The 17,048-nt window shown below is 36.5% G+C and overlaps 1 protein-coding gene across 5 annotated transcripts in view; it reads right to left on the bottom strand.

The window, feature by feature from the left end:
* The window catches only part of C3H13orf46 (chromosome 3 C13orf46 homolog), a 36,570-nt gene that overhangs the window by 11,585 nt on the left and 7,937 nt on the right, over nucleotides 1–17,048 (bottom strand). For 3 of the 5 annotated variants that reach the window (XM_023500480.2, XM_003765704.3, XM_031958758.1), the window contains exons 3-6: nucleotides 11,682–11,895; nucleotides 11,525–11,587; nucleotides 8,764–8,814; nucleotides 5,879–5,946 (exon numbers count right to left, since the gene is read on the bottom strand). In XM_023500480.2, the coding sequence (XP_023356248.1) occupies nucleotides 5,879–5,946; nucleotides 8,764–8,814; nucleotides 11,525–11,587; nucleotides 11,682–11,895 (396 nt within the window). Of the gene's footprint in view, nucleotides 1–5,878; nucleotides 5,947–7,041; nucleotides 7,072–8,763; nucleotides 8,815–11,524; nucleotides 11,588–11,681; nucleotides 11,896–17,048 lie in introns of those variants that run through there. The other 2 variants (XM_031958759.1, XM_012546210.2) reach the window with 2 other exon arrangements.

The following is a 17,048-nucleotide window of genomic DNA, read 5'->3' on the forward strand; positions in this document are numbered from 1 at the left end:
TTCCCTTTTTTATCTGATTTTTCTTGTAAAGCACGATAAATGTGGAAATGAAGAATTGCACATGTACATTGGATTACTTGGTTTCTAGGGGAGGGGAGAGGAAGGTTTTGCAAGGGTGAATGTTGTAAACTATCTTTGCATATATTTTGAAAATGAAAAGCTATTATTTTTTAAATGATCAGAAGAATTAATATCAACAGATCAGAGCCCTTCCTTGAGAGGGAACAGCTTGTTGCTAATTTGGAGTGTTAGTTGAACCAAAACACACTTGGCAAAACTGGAGCAGAAAAGGAGGAGGCAGTTTTCAGATTTTGGGGGTACAGTTTTGAATCTGCTCCATGCAAACATCAAGAGTGGTTTGACAAAAAAGATGGGTAAATTTTAAAAAATGGGAACTTAACAGTAAGAGAATTCACCCATGTCTAAGAAGGAAGCATTCATTTCCATCAAAAGTAAAGTACAAGTGAAACATAAGACACAGGATTCTTGGCTCAGTAAGAAAGAAGATGAAATTCAGTTTGATGCTGATAGTAACAATCCAGAGGTTTTATGGTACACTGACGGGCCAAAGACTCATAGTGCATCTAATTGTTCACCTCTGATGGAGCCACATTGATTAGTGATAAGACACGATACACTGCCATAGTGCTTTGAATAGAACATTATTAATCAATATTGAAATCACCTTTTGCCCCAGATTGAAATCAATCCCCTTCCCAGCTGAAGTTCCAACCGAAGAGGAGCTTTTGAATGCCATTAAGTTCCTTTAATGTGGCAAAGCACCCAGTGTTTATTCTATTCAAACTGAGATTTAAAAGGTGTGTGAGTGGGGGGGGGGTTGTCCACTGCTCATACAAAAGCTGACTGAAATTTTCCATATTATATGTCAAGAGGAGGTTATGCCCCAGGAATTTAAGGTTTCCTCCATTGTCCATTGCTATCAAGGTAAAAGGAATAAATTATCCTGGGTCAAACAGGGGTTGGGCATCTCTCTCAAGTCATTGCTGTCAAGATTCTTGCCAGAGTCCTCATTAATAAGCTAATTCTACACCTGGAAGAAGATGATTTACCTGAGAACCAGTATGGCTTCAGAAGGGGCCAAGGAATGGTTGATATGGTGTTTGCTTCCCAACAACTCCAGAAGAAATGCCAGGAGCAGAACAGAGGTCTATAGTCTACATTTGTAGATTTGGCCTTTGATACTGTCAGTTATGAGTGTTTATGGAAAATTATGCAAAAATTTGCTTGCCCAGAAAAAGTTCATCAGTATGGTACATCAATTTCATGACAGTCTGCTTAATCAGGTTCTGGGCAATAGACAATGCTCTCTTAAGTCACCAATGGAGTGAAACAAGGCTGTGTGCTTGTCCCCATACTTTCTAGCATGATGTTTTCAGCCATGTTGTCAAATGCCTTCAATGAGGACAAACATGGCATCAGTCAGTTACTGCACTGGTGGCAAATTCTTCATCTTGAAAAGGCTGCAAGCCAGAACTAAATGGAGGGAATGTTGGTGCATGAGTTTTTGTTTGAAGATGATTGTGCACTCAATGCAGCATCTGAAACTCAATGCAATAGAGTGTGGATTGATCCCTGCTGCTTATGCTAGTTTTGGCTTAACAATTAAAACCAAGAAAACACAGGTAACTCCGTCAGGCAGCACTTCATCATCCAAATGTGGAAGCATCAATTACAGCAAATGGAGAAAATTTGAATCTGAGGATAAGTTTATTTACCTTGTCATTATACTTTCTATATTGATTATGAGGTTGATTTACACATTGCCAGAGCTAACTCAGTCTCTAGGAGGCTCCAAAGGAAAGAAAGTATGGGAGATGAGAAGTATTAGACTGACTACTAACCAAACCTACAGAGCCATTGTACTGACTATTATTGTATGCCTGTGAAACCTGGACAGTAGAACAGCAGCATGACAAAGAAATGAAATCACTTCCATTTGAATTATCTTATGAAGATTCTGAAAATCACCTGACAGGATAAAATATCAGACACAAGTCCTTTTTCTAACTAAACTGCCAAGCATTCAAACTCTAGTACCAAGAGTGAAACTCTGTTGGGTTAGCCACATTGTTCGAATGCCACATGTATATTTGCCAAAAAGACTATATTATGGAGAACTCATACAGGGCAAGCACTTATAAAGTAGTTCCAAAAAGTGATATAAGAACATTCTCAAGGTCTCTCTTAAGCACTTTAGAATTGATTATATGACATGGGAAACATGACACAGGATCACCCAGCATGATGTGCCCTCAACAGAAAGGATGCTGTGCTCTATGAGCAAAACAGAATTGAATTAGCTCAAAAGAATTTGCTAAAGAGTTTGTTGCAGAGCATTCCGAGCTTGCATTGGTCTCATCAGCCACAGTTGGATGCACTGCAATTTGACTCTAAAATAGTAGTGTCATTTTGGTCCTCTTTGAGAACAAAGAACAACCACCAACCAATTCTAGACAATTCTCTATACAAGAGATAGTGAAGATATGTTTTGGCATGGGAAATAAGGGAATGAACTTTAAGTCAGGAAAGCTTAGGGTCAAATCCTGCCTCTGAAAGTTAGTGGCTGTTGTACATCCTTTAAGACTCAGTTTTCTTATCTGTAACAATGAGAGAAGGAGTTGAACTCAAACATTCATTCCAAGACCTAATAACCTGCCTCAAACTGATGAGTTGTCTCAGCAAGGGAGACAGAAGATGAAACTAAAGTTCCAGTATAACCAAAGCCAAGGACCTGGTTCAATTCACAAAGTTGATTTATCACTCTCTTCTGGAGAAAGCTTAGATTACATGAAATTGCCAAAGCTACATATAAAGATGCTGATTCACCCTTCCCTCCTTTGTCCTCCACCTTCTTTCTAATTAAATTTTTCCCTCACTCTTCTTCTTCCTCTTCTTCCATTCCTTCCATTTTCCCTTTTCTTCTTCCTTTTCCTTTCCTGCTGGATATTTTTCAAATATTCATTTCTCTGTCATAGGTTGTGCTGGGACAGGAGGAAACAACTCCAATGTTCTCAGAAAGAAGATTGAAACAAGATTCCTAGGTCTCAAGGATCTATGATGTCCCTGAGGCCAGAACGAGGACAAATGTTCTTTTATGTCCAGATCGAAACTCAATACATCTCCTCATAGACATGCAGTCTTTTCTTGCATCCAGGATTATAAAATGACAATGGCCCTTTTTGCTACATGAAAAACTGGTGAAATCATCCTTTCTTGTTACTCAAATTAGTGATGAGGGCAGGAAAGGACACAGAAAGAGGAAGAAAATGTTGATATTATATGCAAAAGCATTCCTGTTATTTGCAATTATTGTAACAACACATAGTTGTCATGATTCTTATTCCAGGATGGAAAGCCCTAAATCTAACCCAACACAGCAACTAAAGGTATTTAAGTGGTGGGTTCAATAAATAAGCACTTATTAAGCACCTACTATGTGCCAGGCATTGTACTAATTGCTGGAAATTCAAAGAAGGATCTCAAGAAATAATCCCTGTTCTCAAGAAGTTCACAGTCTAATAAGGCAGGCACCGTACCAATAACTATGTACAAATAAGCTAAGTAGGGATCTTGCTGAGAATGAGAAAATATACCCAATCTTTATCGCTTCTAGGCATTATTTAGAATCTCCACTTGAAGGCCTTAATAGAAGAAAAATCTGACAATGATGAACAAATTTAGTCACAAAATCTGACTAATACAATTAATTTCAGTGAAGAATTACAATAGAGAATGCCAAGGTGAAAGGGCAGCTTATGTAAGATCTCTGAGCTATGCAGACAAACCTCCTCTTCTTCCTCCTCAGGCTCAGGCCAGTGCTATGAATTAAAAGCTCTAAGTCATTGGGGAGAAAGGAAATAACTTTGTTATCCAGAAAAGTTTTTTTTTTTTCTGCTGGTCAATGAGAAAGGGAAGAAGAAGAGCTGAAGATACCATTGTTGAATCTCAGGAATGACCATATTTAGGGGTAGGAACTTCATGAGGAATGAAACTGCCCCTGTCTCTAGCTCTTCACTCTCTCACCTCATATCGGAGGGCTGGAGAAGTAGCTTTTAAAGATTAGAGAAGATTCAGCAGCCTAACTAGGCAAATCTACACCTGGGAATGCAAATGTGAGTTCATTTCAAGGCGAATATAGTCAGGACTGAGTTCTAAAACAAATAGACTAATTAATTACTTTAGTGGTTTTGGGAACTAGGACTAAACTATTGCCTAAGAATCTTGGAAAATTGTGTTATGGCTGTTTTTCTCTGTTAATTTTGCAACAATCATTCCTCCCCCCCCTTCCATCCAACCTCCCTTCCTCCTGTTTCCCTGTACTATTTCACATTAAAGTTGTTAGCATTTATATAGCATTTTAAAGTCTGCAAATCACGATAAATATCTCATTTTAGGCTCACGGCAACCTTGGGAGGTGAATGCCATTGCCATTCTCATTTCACACATCAGGAAACTGAGGCAGACAAAAATCATGGCCAGGGTCACATGGCTAGTTAGATATCTGAGGCCAGATTTGAATTATGGTTTTCCTCACTCCAGAATCAGTGCTCTACCTAATCTTAATATACCATTTAGCTGCCTCCAAGAACTTGAGGCTGCTATTCCTTTTCCCTCTTCAACTTCAGATCATCTACAATCCTTTCTTGGGCTATGCCAGAGTCCAGAGGATAGTCAAGATTGGAAATAATGATCTTTTCTCCCCTTCTTCATCTAAACCACCCAAAACCCATTGCATAGCTGGAGGACATAAGTACGTCAGAGTGTCTTTCTCCCAAACCTTCTTGCAAACGTCACCTTCCCTATTTCTGATTGGTTACTAACACCTCTCTCAACACTATGCATCCTGATACCTCCTCATTTTGACACTTCCTCTCCTTAACATCTTAGTCCATTCTCAAACTCACGTAGCAGGGAGCCCAGAATTTTCTTTCTACTGGGTCCTCAATCTCCTTCCCAGCAGACTATTCCATAATGCAGGACCCCTCCTCAAGGCTCTGTTCTGGAGTCATCAACTATGGTCCTTGCTATTTGTCCCAAATGCTACATGTTCCAGATGGCCGGATTCAGCCATCCGACTTGCTCTCTTGCTGAAGCATCCTTGGGATTTCCACCATTCATCCTCCAGCTTAACGATTTGTCTCCTCAAAATATGAAATCCTTGAGACCAGGAATCATATCAATTATCTCTTTTATTCTTTGTAACTTGGTCCATTATCCAGCACATGCTTAGTTATTCATCAATTATCTTTTGATTCATTCATTATAAGGATACGGTGTGAAGGACATTCAGTCATCTCTTCCCCATCCCCCCTGTTCTCTCCAAGGGACTCATAGAGCAGTGAAATCAGAATAATAATCAGAATAATAAATCATAACTAACATTTGTATAGCACTTACTGTGTTGTCAGACTCTGTATTAAAAACTTTATAATTATTATTTCATTTGTTCCCCACAACAAAGCTGGAAGGTAACTATTATCATCTCTATTTTACAGATGAGAAAACTGAGGCAAAGAATGATTTGTACAGGGTTACACAGCTAATAAGTGTCTAAGGCTGGATTTGAACTCTTCCTAACACCAGGCCCAACACTCTATCCACAAACTCTTAGTGACAATTAAAAAGGTACCAACTATACAGTTCTTAGGGAAAAATCAGAAGAGTTTGGCAATATTCCCCAGCCCTAAGCCATAATTATAATATTAAGTCACTGCAAAAGCTCTTCCCCATGCACTGAATCCATTATCAAATGAAGTCTCCACCCTCTTTGGAGCTCCTCAAAGATGAGAAGAAGCTTGTCTCAGTAATATTTTCCCTGAAGCAAAAAAAAAAAAAAATATAAGAGAGAATCACTTACTCATCTTCAGACATATCTCCTGCTTCAGCCTTGGATGATTTCTCTTCTGTCAAAGTATTTTCAATTTTCTGAGCAATAAAAGACACATTTCATAAACACAAAGGGAAATGAATGTGGGATAAAAAATTAGTGATATGCAATAGAGATCAGTACCATCTTCTAGTGTGGCTCCAGCCCTGTGAGCCCAGGGAAGGAGGTTTGGGAAGGTAATGGAGGGGAGGAGCTATAAATGTGACCACATTGTCACCTGCACCACCAATTCCTGCAGAATAAACTTTTTTTTTTTGCTAAGTAATCAATTATTATGATTGACCAGACACAGATAAGACCCATTTAGAATCAGTTTGTTAAAATCTGATGATCCCCTCCCACAAATCCATAGCCGGGACATGGGACTCATTGCTTATTTTCCTCTTCATTTAGTCAGTGAAGCCCTTGGATTGCCAGTCAAGGGACCTCTGCCTCTAACTGCTCTTTGTGAGTAGAAATGATTTCATTCTTTATATTTGTACCCCCAATGCTTGGTACAAGACCTGGCACACTAAATGCTTGATACATGTTTGTTAATTGATTGGCTATATGAACTTCAGTTAATCCTTTATTTCCTTTAAGTCTATAAAGTTCATTCTTTACTTCATATAATATTCAAACAAAAATATTAAATCATAGCTAGGAAAGTATTCTGACAACTTTGGAAAAAGTATTCATTCTACTTAGATTTATTGTTATTTTAATAAGGGTCATGAGGACCTCTATGATGTATGCTCTGTGCATATTGAATGTGGCACCTTTACTGCCTTCCTATATATCAACAAGGAATGGATATTTCAAGATTATATTTCCCATTCCTACTCCCAATTTGGTTTGCCTAATGTCATGGATCTCCTCTACAATAGTGGTAGTTTTTTCATCATAGAATTTCCTCAAATCTAACCAGTTTAGTTCATCTTGTTGCTGAAATTTGCTGTGTTAAGTGTGGAGGAACATCTCATCCCCCAACATTAATGTCAGTTGCAAATCCATTTTACAGAGCTGCTTGAGCCTTATAAGTGAACTGACTTGTTCATGCTCACACAGCTACCATGTCATAAACAGAATTTGAACTTAAAGTCTTCCTGACCTCAAGTCCAGCAATCTCTTCACTATTCCACACTGCCATTTTTCATCATATCTGAAGGTTAAACCTCAATTTCCTAATGTGAAAAATAAAGGTAGCATGATGAGTCCAGAGGATTGAAGGTGAATCACATCATCTATCTGCAAGGTAATGGGGCTTATATTCAAAATGAGTCATACCTTTGTAAGCATGGTCAGTGTAGAAATTTGTTTTACTGGTTTACATGTTTGTTAAGAAGATTTTGGTTTTTGTTTCATTTTTTAATGCTATTCAACGTGGAACAATGGGAGGGAGAGATAAAAATTCATAATTAAAAAAATAAAAAGAATTATCTTTATCATCCTATGACCCTGTCATAGGTGAGTTGTAATTTATGGTCTCCCCCTTCATGACCCCCAAGTCTCCAATCAAGTAACATTTAATTGACTTCCACTATTCTAAGAATGGAAAAGTTTTTATGTAGAATAAGATGTGAGCATGGTACTGAGGAAAAGACTAATACAGTCCAAATTCTCTTATTTACTGGGTAATCATAAGTAAGTCACTTACTCTCTCTAGTATGTGAAATATGAGGGCTTTCTCATTTTACGATAAGGTTGGAAAAAACACCTGAAGGTCATGCTCAATTCTATAATTGTGACTATTATCACTCTTGTTCTCATATGTTCTTAAATGAACAATCATGAAATATCAGAGCTGAAAGGGGTTTTAAAGGCCATTCTGTTCAGACATCACTTACAGATGGAAAAATTGAGGCTTACAGAGGCTAAGCCATTTCTATAAATATTTAATGGCATAGCTAAGACTAGACTTGGTTCCTAATATAATGTACCTTCTATTCTTCCTATATGATCATAAAACTAGGTCCTGGCTAGTCTGCTTAGGTACATGGGCATTTGTGACTCACTCAATAGATTAGTGCAAAGTTACTGGGGAGATGTGCTGAAATGTTTGTGACCAATGACTGATCTGAGATGACAAGCAAGCAGGAAGGGTGGCAGAAATAAATTGGATTCTTTCTGTGACATATATAGAATGCATAGATTTAGCCTACTTAGAAGGAATTTCAGAAATCTTATAATCTAGCCACTCTTATTTAAAAAATAAGAAAGCCGAGGAACCCAGATAATTTAGAAGTGATTTGTCCAACATGACATGAACATCAGAGGCAGGATCTGAATTCAGGTCTTCTGACTCTGAAGTCATATCCTATGAAATATGTGAAGAAAGGAGATGGGATTATTGCTATCAAAGATTTTTTTCTGTCCAACGATTTTGAGGACAAGGACTCTTGCTTTTTTCTGATTGTATCCCTATTACTTAGGACAGTGCGTATGGGATTTCACAAAGGCTCTATCTACAGAGAAGCAAATTCTAGTGATTAGGGATGTCCAGAAATGAAACAGGCTACTTTATAGTATAATATGTTCCTTGCCACTAGAAGATATTGGAACAGCACTTGTCAAGAGATCATAGACCAAAGCTATAAGAGACTTCAAAGGCCAATTAATACAATCTCTTCCCAATTTATAGAAGAGGAAATGGAAGCACAAAGTAATTGAAATGATTTGTCCAGGGTCACATAGCTAGAAAGAAGCTAAAAGCAGGATTTGAACTCAGATCTTTATATCTTCTAGTCTAGTGTTTTGTTTAGTACACCAGGCTATTGTAGAGGAGATTCCTCTTGGGGTTTTTCACAATCCTAAGGGAGATGACTTTGTGTGTGTGTGTCTGTCTGTGTATATGTGTGTGTGTGTATGTGTTTTACCTCCTCAGTTCGTTCTTCCAAATCAATCTCTACAAAGGCAACAGGTGGTTTCTGTGAAAAGAAATCCAAGAGACATGAATATTTAAGAGTGAATGGCCAGGATTGCCTGAAGCTGAGCTGAAAGGAGGGAAATTTCATCAGAGGGGCAACATCATCCCGTTCCTTTTGCCAATGCTGCCTGTAGTGGGAACAACTTCAGGGGACTGAGTTTCTGGATGAAATCCATACTGTAAAACCCTAACAACAAAACTGACCCTCAAAATTAAGATAAATGTCTCTACTCTGAGATACTCTTTCTCTTTACTCTTTTTATCCCTGCTCTCTCCCTCTCACCTTTCTTCTTCTCAAAGCCTCTCGTTTTTTGGACCTTGTGTAATGGATAATGTTTTGGGCCTGAAGTCAAGAAGATGAGTTCAAATCCAGTCTAAGTCACTTACCAGCTATGTAATGGGCAAGTCACTTAACACTGTTTACATCAATTTCCTCATCTGTTAGAATGGACTGGAGAAGGAAATGGCAAACTATTCCAAGTATCTGAGATAAATTATTACCATAGCATTATTTATAATCACTATTTAGTTTATGATCCAGGCTTTTTTCCTGCTATTTCTTCATTAAGGTCCAGCTCTTATTAAAGTTAGTCTCTAAGGAACATGACGAATTGATGAAATTAATCCTAGCTCTCAAGGAACCTTCTCCTCCATATTGGGCAGAAGGGCAACTAAATGGCATAGTGCATAAAGCACCAGCCCTGGAGTCAGGAGGACCTGAGCACAAATCTAGCCTCAGATACTTGATACATATTAACTGAGGGACTTTGAGCAAGTTACTTAACTCCAATTGCCTTGCAAAAAAAAAAAAAGAAAAAAAGTTAAGTGGGACCCCACCCAACTGGGAGACTCAGTTTCTGTTTAGAGTATAGATAGAACCCAGGTTGAGGAAGTCTTTATCAAGAGGAAAGGAGCCCTCTGTCTTTATATCCCTCCATTAGGATTTAGGGCATGTCAGCTCATAAAGGAGAAAACTAGTTACAAAGATCTGGTTAAGATAGATTCTCCTATCCAAATTGTTGGAGGCTGCTGGGTTTCATGATCAAGTAGGAGTTGCTGAAGATGTCTAGCTTGATTGCTCATTAAATGTCTACCAGTCAGGGGGATTCCTTTTCAAAAAATTTCTTGGAGTCTCCACTGGTGATCAATTAATAAATTGATGGACAATGGTTTCTTGGTTATGAAAAGAAACCATTGTCCATCAATTTATTAATTAACATCAATAAATTGAAATTACTGAGAAACTCTCTTAGGGTTTTCATTTATCTCATATCTTTGACAAGAAAAACTCAAAGGAGGTTATGAAGAATTGGTCACAACTGAAATGACTGAATAACAACTCTTCAACCTCCCTTTTCAAAACGTATTGACTCTATGGCCTATTCCTATAGAGCCCTGATCCCTCCCAGAATGAAGAGATTTGAAAGGAAAGAGCTAATACCTGGTAATCTCTAATGAGTTACTACTATCTTAACTGAATGCTATTTAAAGGTCAAAAAATGACTTTATGGTGGTAGAGTCGGGGTTACCATTGCAATTGGTGGGGAGGGAGGGAGAACATTTTGGATCATTCCTTGGTTTTTCCTAGAAACTCTCATATCACACCATTTGCCTTTTCATAATGTTGGACCTCCTAAAGACTGTGAGAAAACACTTCTATTTCTCTATCTTCATTCCCTACTAATCACATTAGAATGGAGAATGGAGGGCTGTCCTCTTTCAAAATTATCTTGTGAATTCTCACAAGATGACAGATATTTTATAAATAACTCAGTAGTCTAAACCATGGCTCCTATCACCTCTGCAAAGGAACATGCAAAGACCCCTCCAGAACTATTCTGACTTGAGTGTGAATTGTAACATCACATGGATGCAAAGAACTTGGGACAAAGGTTCCATCATTTCAGGAGTGTTTGTTCCATTTTTTCATGACGAAATAACTTATTGTTTCTGAACTTATTCCCAGACAATGCTCCTCATTTTGCTTCTCCTATTAAAATGAGAATGATTTAGAATCATCAAAGCCTAGGATTTAGAGCTAGGAGAGATCTTAGAGATTACAAGTACAAACCTCTCATTTTATAGAGGAGAAATGTTAAATGATGCTTCCTAGGGGATACATGTAGTTAAGTAGCCAAGACCTTCCTTCATTGTATTATATGGTAGAAAGTAGATTTAAAAACCATGTATTGCCTAAACTGTGACATATAATTGAATGAACAGACTATGGGATTAGACATGAATTGGCTCAGAACTGACTCAGAACTGACTAGGCTGATATTGAGCTAGACTACCTTTAAGAAATATCCTAGGTCTTTTCAATGTTCTCACTCTACCTCACTAATGCAAGAGACCACCTAATCAATCACCCAATAATGTAATGTAATAGATGATCATGGAACATCATGATCCCCAAACAATATTGAAATAAATGAAAAGATGAATGGTGGAATATGAATGTAGGTTGTATTACCAATTATAATGTGCACAAAAATTGGCATAAGAGAAATTACTAAGAATAAATATGACTGGAAGAAGAGATCGGCAGGTATACATATATCAGAAAATACATATAGTATAACATGCAAGAAAATGATATTACCAACTATGTAATATATATAAGAAGAAGAAGAAAAACATTATTAAAGATAGGTATGAGTAGAAGTACGGTGCCAAAAGGAAAGTGCATGCTGGTACCCCAAACTACTCACAGCAAGATTTGTTTCAGTATCCAGAAGAAGGTCATCCAACTTTAATGCTTGTAATTCCTTTTCCTGTAAATAGAAAGAAGTCATTATCTGTATATGAGAATAAAATGCTAACCCTAGATGTCAAAATTATTTCATGTTCAATTGAACACTTCCTGACCAGGGTCTGTGTTGAATTTAGTGCAAGAACAGAGTTTTCTTTCTCTTTGCCTCTCTTATCTTCCTCTTGGTCTGTCTTAATTTGCTCCTCTTCTTCCTTCTTGTCAACCTCTTTTTCCACCTTTTCTTTGTCTTTATCTTTGTCCTTGTCTTGATCCACTCTTTTTAGGTCACCCTGTTCCTGACCATCCTTGTCATCCTCTAGAATTATCTGGCTAAAGGGAAATAAAAACATAGAGCATGGATCATTCAGTGGCACTTGGAAACATGATGATTATCAAGAAATTCATTTTGCTTCCTATTTCTGACAAGAATGATCATCCTTGACTGATTTTTCTAGAATAGGTAGAGCCATTTCTAACAAGAAAGCTTTGATTGAATGAAAAATCTCCATGCTGGTATGCAAGACTTATGGTCATAATTTCCCCTATGTAGAAGGAATTTTCCCCCTGTCTTTAAGGTAGCTAGATGGTACCTTAGATAGAATGTTGAATCTGGAGTCAGAATAGACTCTACATCAGATATTTATAAACTGTGTAATCATGAGGAAGTCATTTAACTTTTATTTGGGTAAGTTTCTTCAACTATAAAATGAGAATAATGATATTTGCCTATAAGGTTATTGTAAATATCAAGTGGGATAATATTTATAAAGCATTTTACCACAGTGACTAGCCTTCAATCTATAAATGCTAATTATAATTATTATTGTTGATATATTATGGTGCACAATGCAAGGCTAGTAGATAATTTTCTAACCAAAGACCGTCTCTATTTTAATATGTGATTGAATAAGGCACATTTAATAACAATGGATTCTGAATGGAGCAATGTGAATACATGAGTTTGGATTGATGGTATTTTTAAAATTTCATTTCAGTTGGAAGGAATAAAGTTCCCTTGCCTCCAATTTGCTCATTGCATGTAAGAGCAAGAGCAAAATGGAGGAAATGACATATTGGCTGCTTCCCCACCCATCATAATGACCAAATAAACCTATAATTTATTGGCCATTTTTTATTGTAGTAATGCTATATCAAACTAAGGTCATGATCTGAGGCATGTCTAAAATGACCTATTGAAAGGCCTTCCATGAAAGACAGTGTGGTAAAGTAGATAGTGTTAGACTTGGAAAGTCAGAGATTTTCTAGCTGTTCTACCCTGTAATTAACCTCTCAGCCTCACTTTCCTTATCTATAAAATAATTATAGAAATACTATTTTTATTGTTGACCCTTTCAGTAAGGACAGACTCTTTGACCTCATTTGGGGTTTGTCAAAGATACTGGAACTGTTTGCCATTTCCTTCTTAAGGTTGTGTCTTGCCCAGGATCACATAGCTAGTAAGTATCTGAGGCTGGATTTGAGCTTAGAAAGATGAGTTTTCTTGATTCTAAGCCCAGTGTGTATTATCCACTATACCACTTATCTTATCCATCTACCTTATACTATTTTCTGCCTTCAATCCTACTTAATTGCTATTGAACAGAGCTTCAGAAAGTCACAAAACTGCTAAATGAATCAAATTTATAATTTTATTTTTCTGATGTAATATTTTTTATTTTCCCCCAATTACACGTTAAAACAATTTTAAAACATTTTTTAAAGTTTTGAGTCAAAATTCTATCCCTTCCTATTCCCTTTTTTCTCCTTCCTGAAATGGTAAGCAATCAGATATAAATTTAAATGTAAAATATAAAACATTTCTGTATTAGTCATTTTGTACAAGAAGAGTTGAATAAAAGAAAAGAAAAAAAAAGAAAAAGAATGAAAATGAAAAATATTGTGTTTCAATCTGTAATCAAGTTCTTTATAAACAAGAAATATCAGTTCTTTTTCTGGAGGTAGATAGTATGTTTTATCATTGGTCCTTTGAGATTGTTTTGGATCATTATACTGCTGAGAATAGCTAAGATATTTATAGTTCTCTTCATTGTACAATATTTCTGTTACTACTCTTCATTGTACAATATTTCTGTTACTACATACAACATCCTTTTGTTCACTTCACATTGTTTCAGTTCTGAAATCATTCTGCTTATGTGTTACATATTGTGTTACATAATTTCAAGAGGGTTTCTCACTGTAGCCATGCATTCCTTCCTACATTCCCATAATCTATCCTCCCTGCTATTTGTTTGTTTACCCTTCATTCAGCCTACTTTCTGATTTTGAATCTGATATTCAGACTAGGCTCTATGCACTTCCAGAGGGAAGGTCCTATTGTTGACTTTTTGGGGTATTGAATAATTGTATTTTTCTCCCAGACATTTCCAGACAGTCTGAAGACTTGAAACATCTCATTACCCCCAAAAAGGTCCGATCCAGAGGACAGCTAATTCCCTCCCCCCCTTGTCCGAGTTCTGTGCTTTTCTAATTTGGATTTTAGTCTCTGCAAAAAGAGTTCATCTAGACTTGGCCCCAATAAGCCATTTGAAAAATTCTGCTGGTTCAAAGTGGCAGAATTATAGACTCCTTTTTTGGTCCCACTTTCCTGGTTTGGTTATTTCTCTGTGAGCTGGGCTACATGCTGAAGTAACACTCTTCTCTGAGATTGGGGTCTATTTCTATTACCTCCAGGCTCATATACAAAATCTTTTTGGCATTTCAAACCTAACTCCTTTATATCTTTCCTTTATACCTTACTTTACTCCCTCTTACTCTGTTTGAATCATTTTTCATTCATGTCCAATTCTTTGTGATTTCATTTGGGGTTTTCTTAGTAAAAGAAGAGTGGGAGAGGGTAGAGCAGTAGTACAGTGGATAGAGTACCAGAGGCATGGAGACAGGAAAATCCAAGTTCAAATTCGACCTCTGACAATTAGAGTACCAGAGGCATGGAGACAGGAAAATCCAAGTTCAAATTCGACCTCTGACAATTATTAGCTGTGTGACCCTGGGCAAGTTATTTCATCTTGTTTTCTTAGTTTCCTCATTTGTAAAATGATCTGGAGGGAAACAACAAACTATTCCAATATCTTTGCCAAGAGAACTCCAAATGTAGTCATGAAGAGTTAGAGTTAGATTGAACAACAAAAGAACAAATAATGTAAATAGTTGCCTGAAAGTGAACATCACAGGTGTCCAAAATCTTCCTGGCTTTAATCTTTATTCTTTGTTGAAATCCTGCCCTTCCTCAAGCCCCATCAGAGGCATAGATTTGGTATTCTTATTTTCACCCTATCCTCTTCCACCTCTGCACAATATCTAAATAGAATTTTGGCATTGGGGATGATTAATCTTGACAGAATGGGGAAGGAGAATTCCTTCAATTAATTTGTACAGAAAGTAAAGAGTAACACTCATAGAATTCACATGGAACATGATCAAATTTCCTAATTATGTCTCTGGGGTCCACTTCTGGATTCTAATTCATGAGAATTCTTTAATTTGTGTCTAAAAAAACCCTTCATGAACAAGAAAGGATTTCCCATTCTTTGTTTACACTGCCTAGTAAATGAATGCTCCTTAGACTTGAAAACTAAAATTTGGAAAATTTTAAGCACATTAAAATCAATTATTTTGAGGAAGAAAATGGTAAGGTTGAGTTCACTTCCAAGGTCCTTGGATTACATTCACTCTCTCTCTCAGTCTCTCTGTCTGTCTGTCTGTCTGTCTGTCTCTCTGTCTCTGTCTCTCTCTCTCTCTCTATGTATATGTATATTATATATATACACACATGTATACTTGTACATATATATATATAATATGTATGTATTTTGTATATTATATGTCTATATATACCTAAATATCTATATATCCACCCATACCTATTTATCTATATCTATATCTATATCTATATCTATATCTATCTATCTATCTATCTATCTATCTATCTAATGTAAGCAGTGAGCCTCAAAGTAAGGAAGACCTTGGGTTTAATACCCATCTCTAATATTTTCTAACTATGTAACCCCGGTCAAGTCATTTAGTTGTTCAGTGCCTCCAAGCAACTCTCTAAGACAGTAAATATCTCTGATGGGAGACACATTCTCAGATAGAGGTACCTAAACCAATGACATCATGAGGGTTCCAAAAAAATTTCCCTTAAGTGAGATCTGGTAAATAGATTATGTTCTGTTCTAATTTATTTCTTATAATTAAGTAATTAACAGATCTTGTTTGTGCATTGCTCATAATCAAGTATGAAAGAAGACAGTGATTCCTTCCTTGTTTAGGCTCTCCCTTCTCTAGATACCCCATCTTCTATCCATTCACATACACAGTACTTTGTCTCCCTATAAATCAGAAAAATGGAAGAGTCAAAATGAAACTTCTATTATCTTAGATGATGCCTTTTTTCAGGTGAAAAAATATGTTGCAAGGGAAGACTTACATGAACTGATGCAAAGTAAGGTGAGAAGAGTGAATAATGATATTGTAAAAACTTATAAGGACAACAAGAGCCCAAATTGAATACCACAAAATAATAATGAGCAAGCTTGGCCCGAGGGAGAGATAAGAAAATGCATCTCTCTTCATTCTTTACAAAGGTGCAGTGGAGGGGAAGAAATGAAACAATGGATGTGGAACACGGATTGTGTATGTTCCCAGGCTAAAGTAATATGTTTCTTGGTTCTCTTTTCTTTTTCTCTTTTATGCTTTTGTTATAAAGGATGGCTCTCTTGGTAGGGGGAGGGGAAAGAGATATAATTGGAAATGAAGATAATATTAAAAGAAAAGATACCAATAACATTTAAAATTTTTTTCTAAAATAAAAGATATATCCAAATGTCTATTACATGGAAGAGTTTGATAAGCAAATGATCCAGACTTAAAATTCTATAACCTCGTTACACAAATAGATAGTATAAATAAAATTATGGAACAGGAACAATAGATGTAGAGAAAAGAGAAAAACACCAGAATAAATTAATTTCCACAACAATCACTTTATCCAAAATCTTATCACCACAGTAGTTGTTCTCACAGAATTCTCAGACACTCAATATGGTCTTCAAATTTCTCAAATAGTCTTCAATTTAAATCAAATATAGATCTTGACATTTAGTCTGAGTCCAACTATTTCTTCCCATATGTTGTCCTCTACTTCAATTATAAGCAAATTCCCTCCTTTGACCCTCACATTCTGCAGAGTAACTTCTAAAGGCATTTGGATGGGTTTGGAAGAGAGCTGCCTTCCCTCCATTATTTTGGCTCCCCCATGAGAAAGAAAGAAAGAAAAGAAAGAAAGAAAGAAAGAAAGAAAGAAAGAAAGAAAGAAAGAAAGAAAGAAAGAAAGAAAGAAAGAAAGAAAGAAAGAAAGAAAGAAAGAAAGAAAGGTTATTTGGCCTAGGAAAATCCAAATTGAATTCCAACTATGCTGCTTATATTACTTGAATTATATTCAACTAATTATCCCCCATCTT

Source organism: Sarcophilus harrisii, chromosome 3 (assembly GCF_902635505.1).
Source record: "Sarcophilus harrisii chromosome 3, mSarHar1.11, whole genome shotgun sequence".
NCBI classification, from domain to species: Eukaryota; Metazoa; Chordata; class Mammalia; order Dasyuromorphia; family Dasyuridae; genus Sarcophilus; species Sarcophilus harrisii.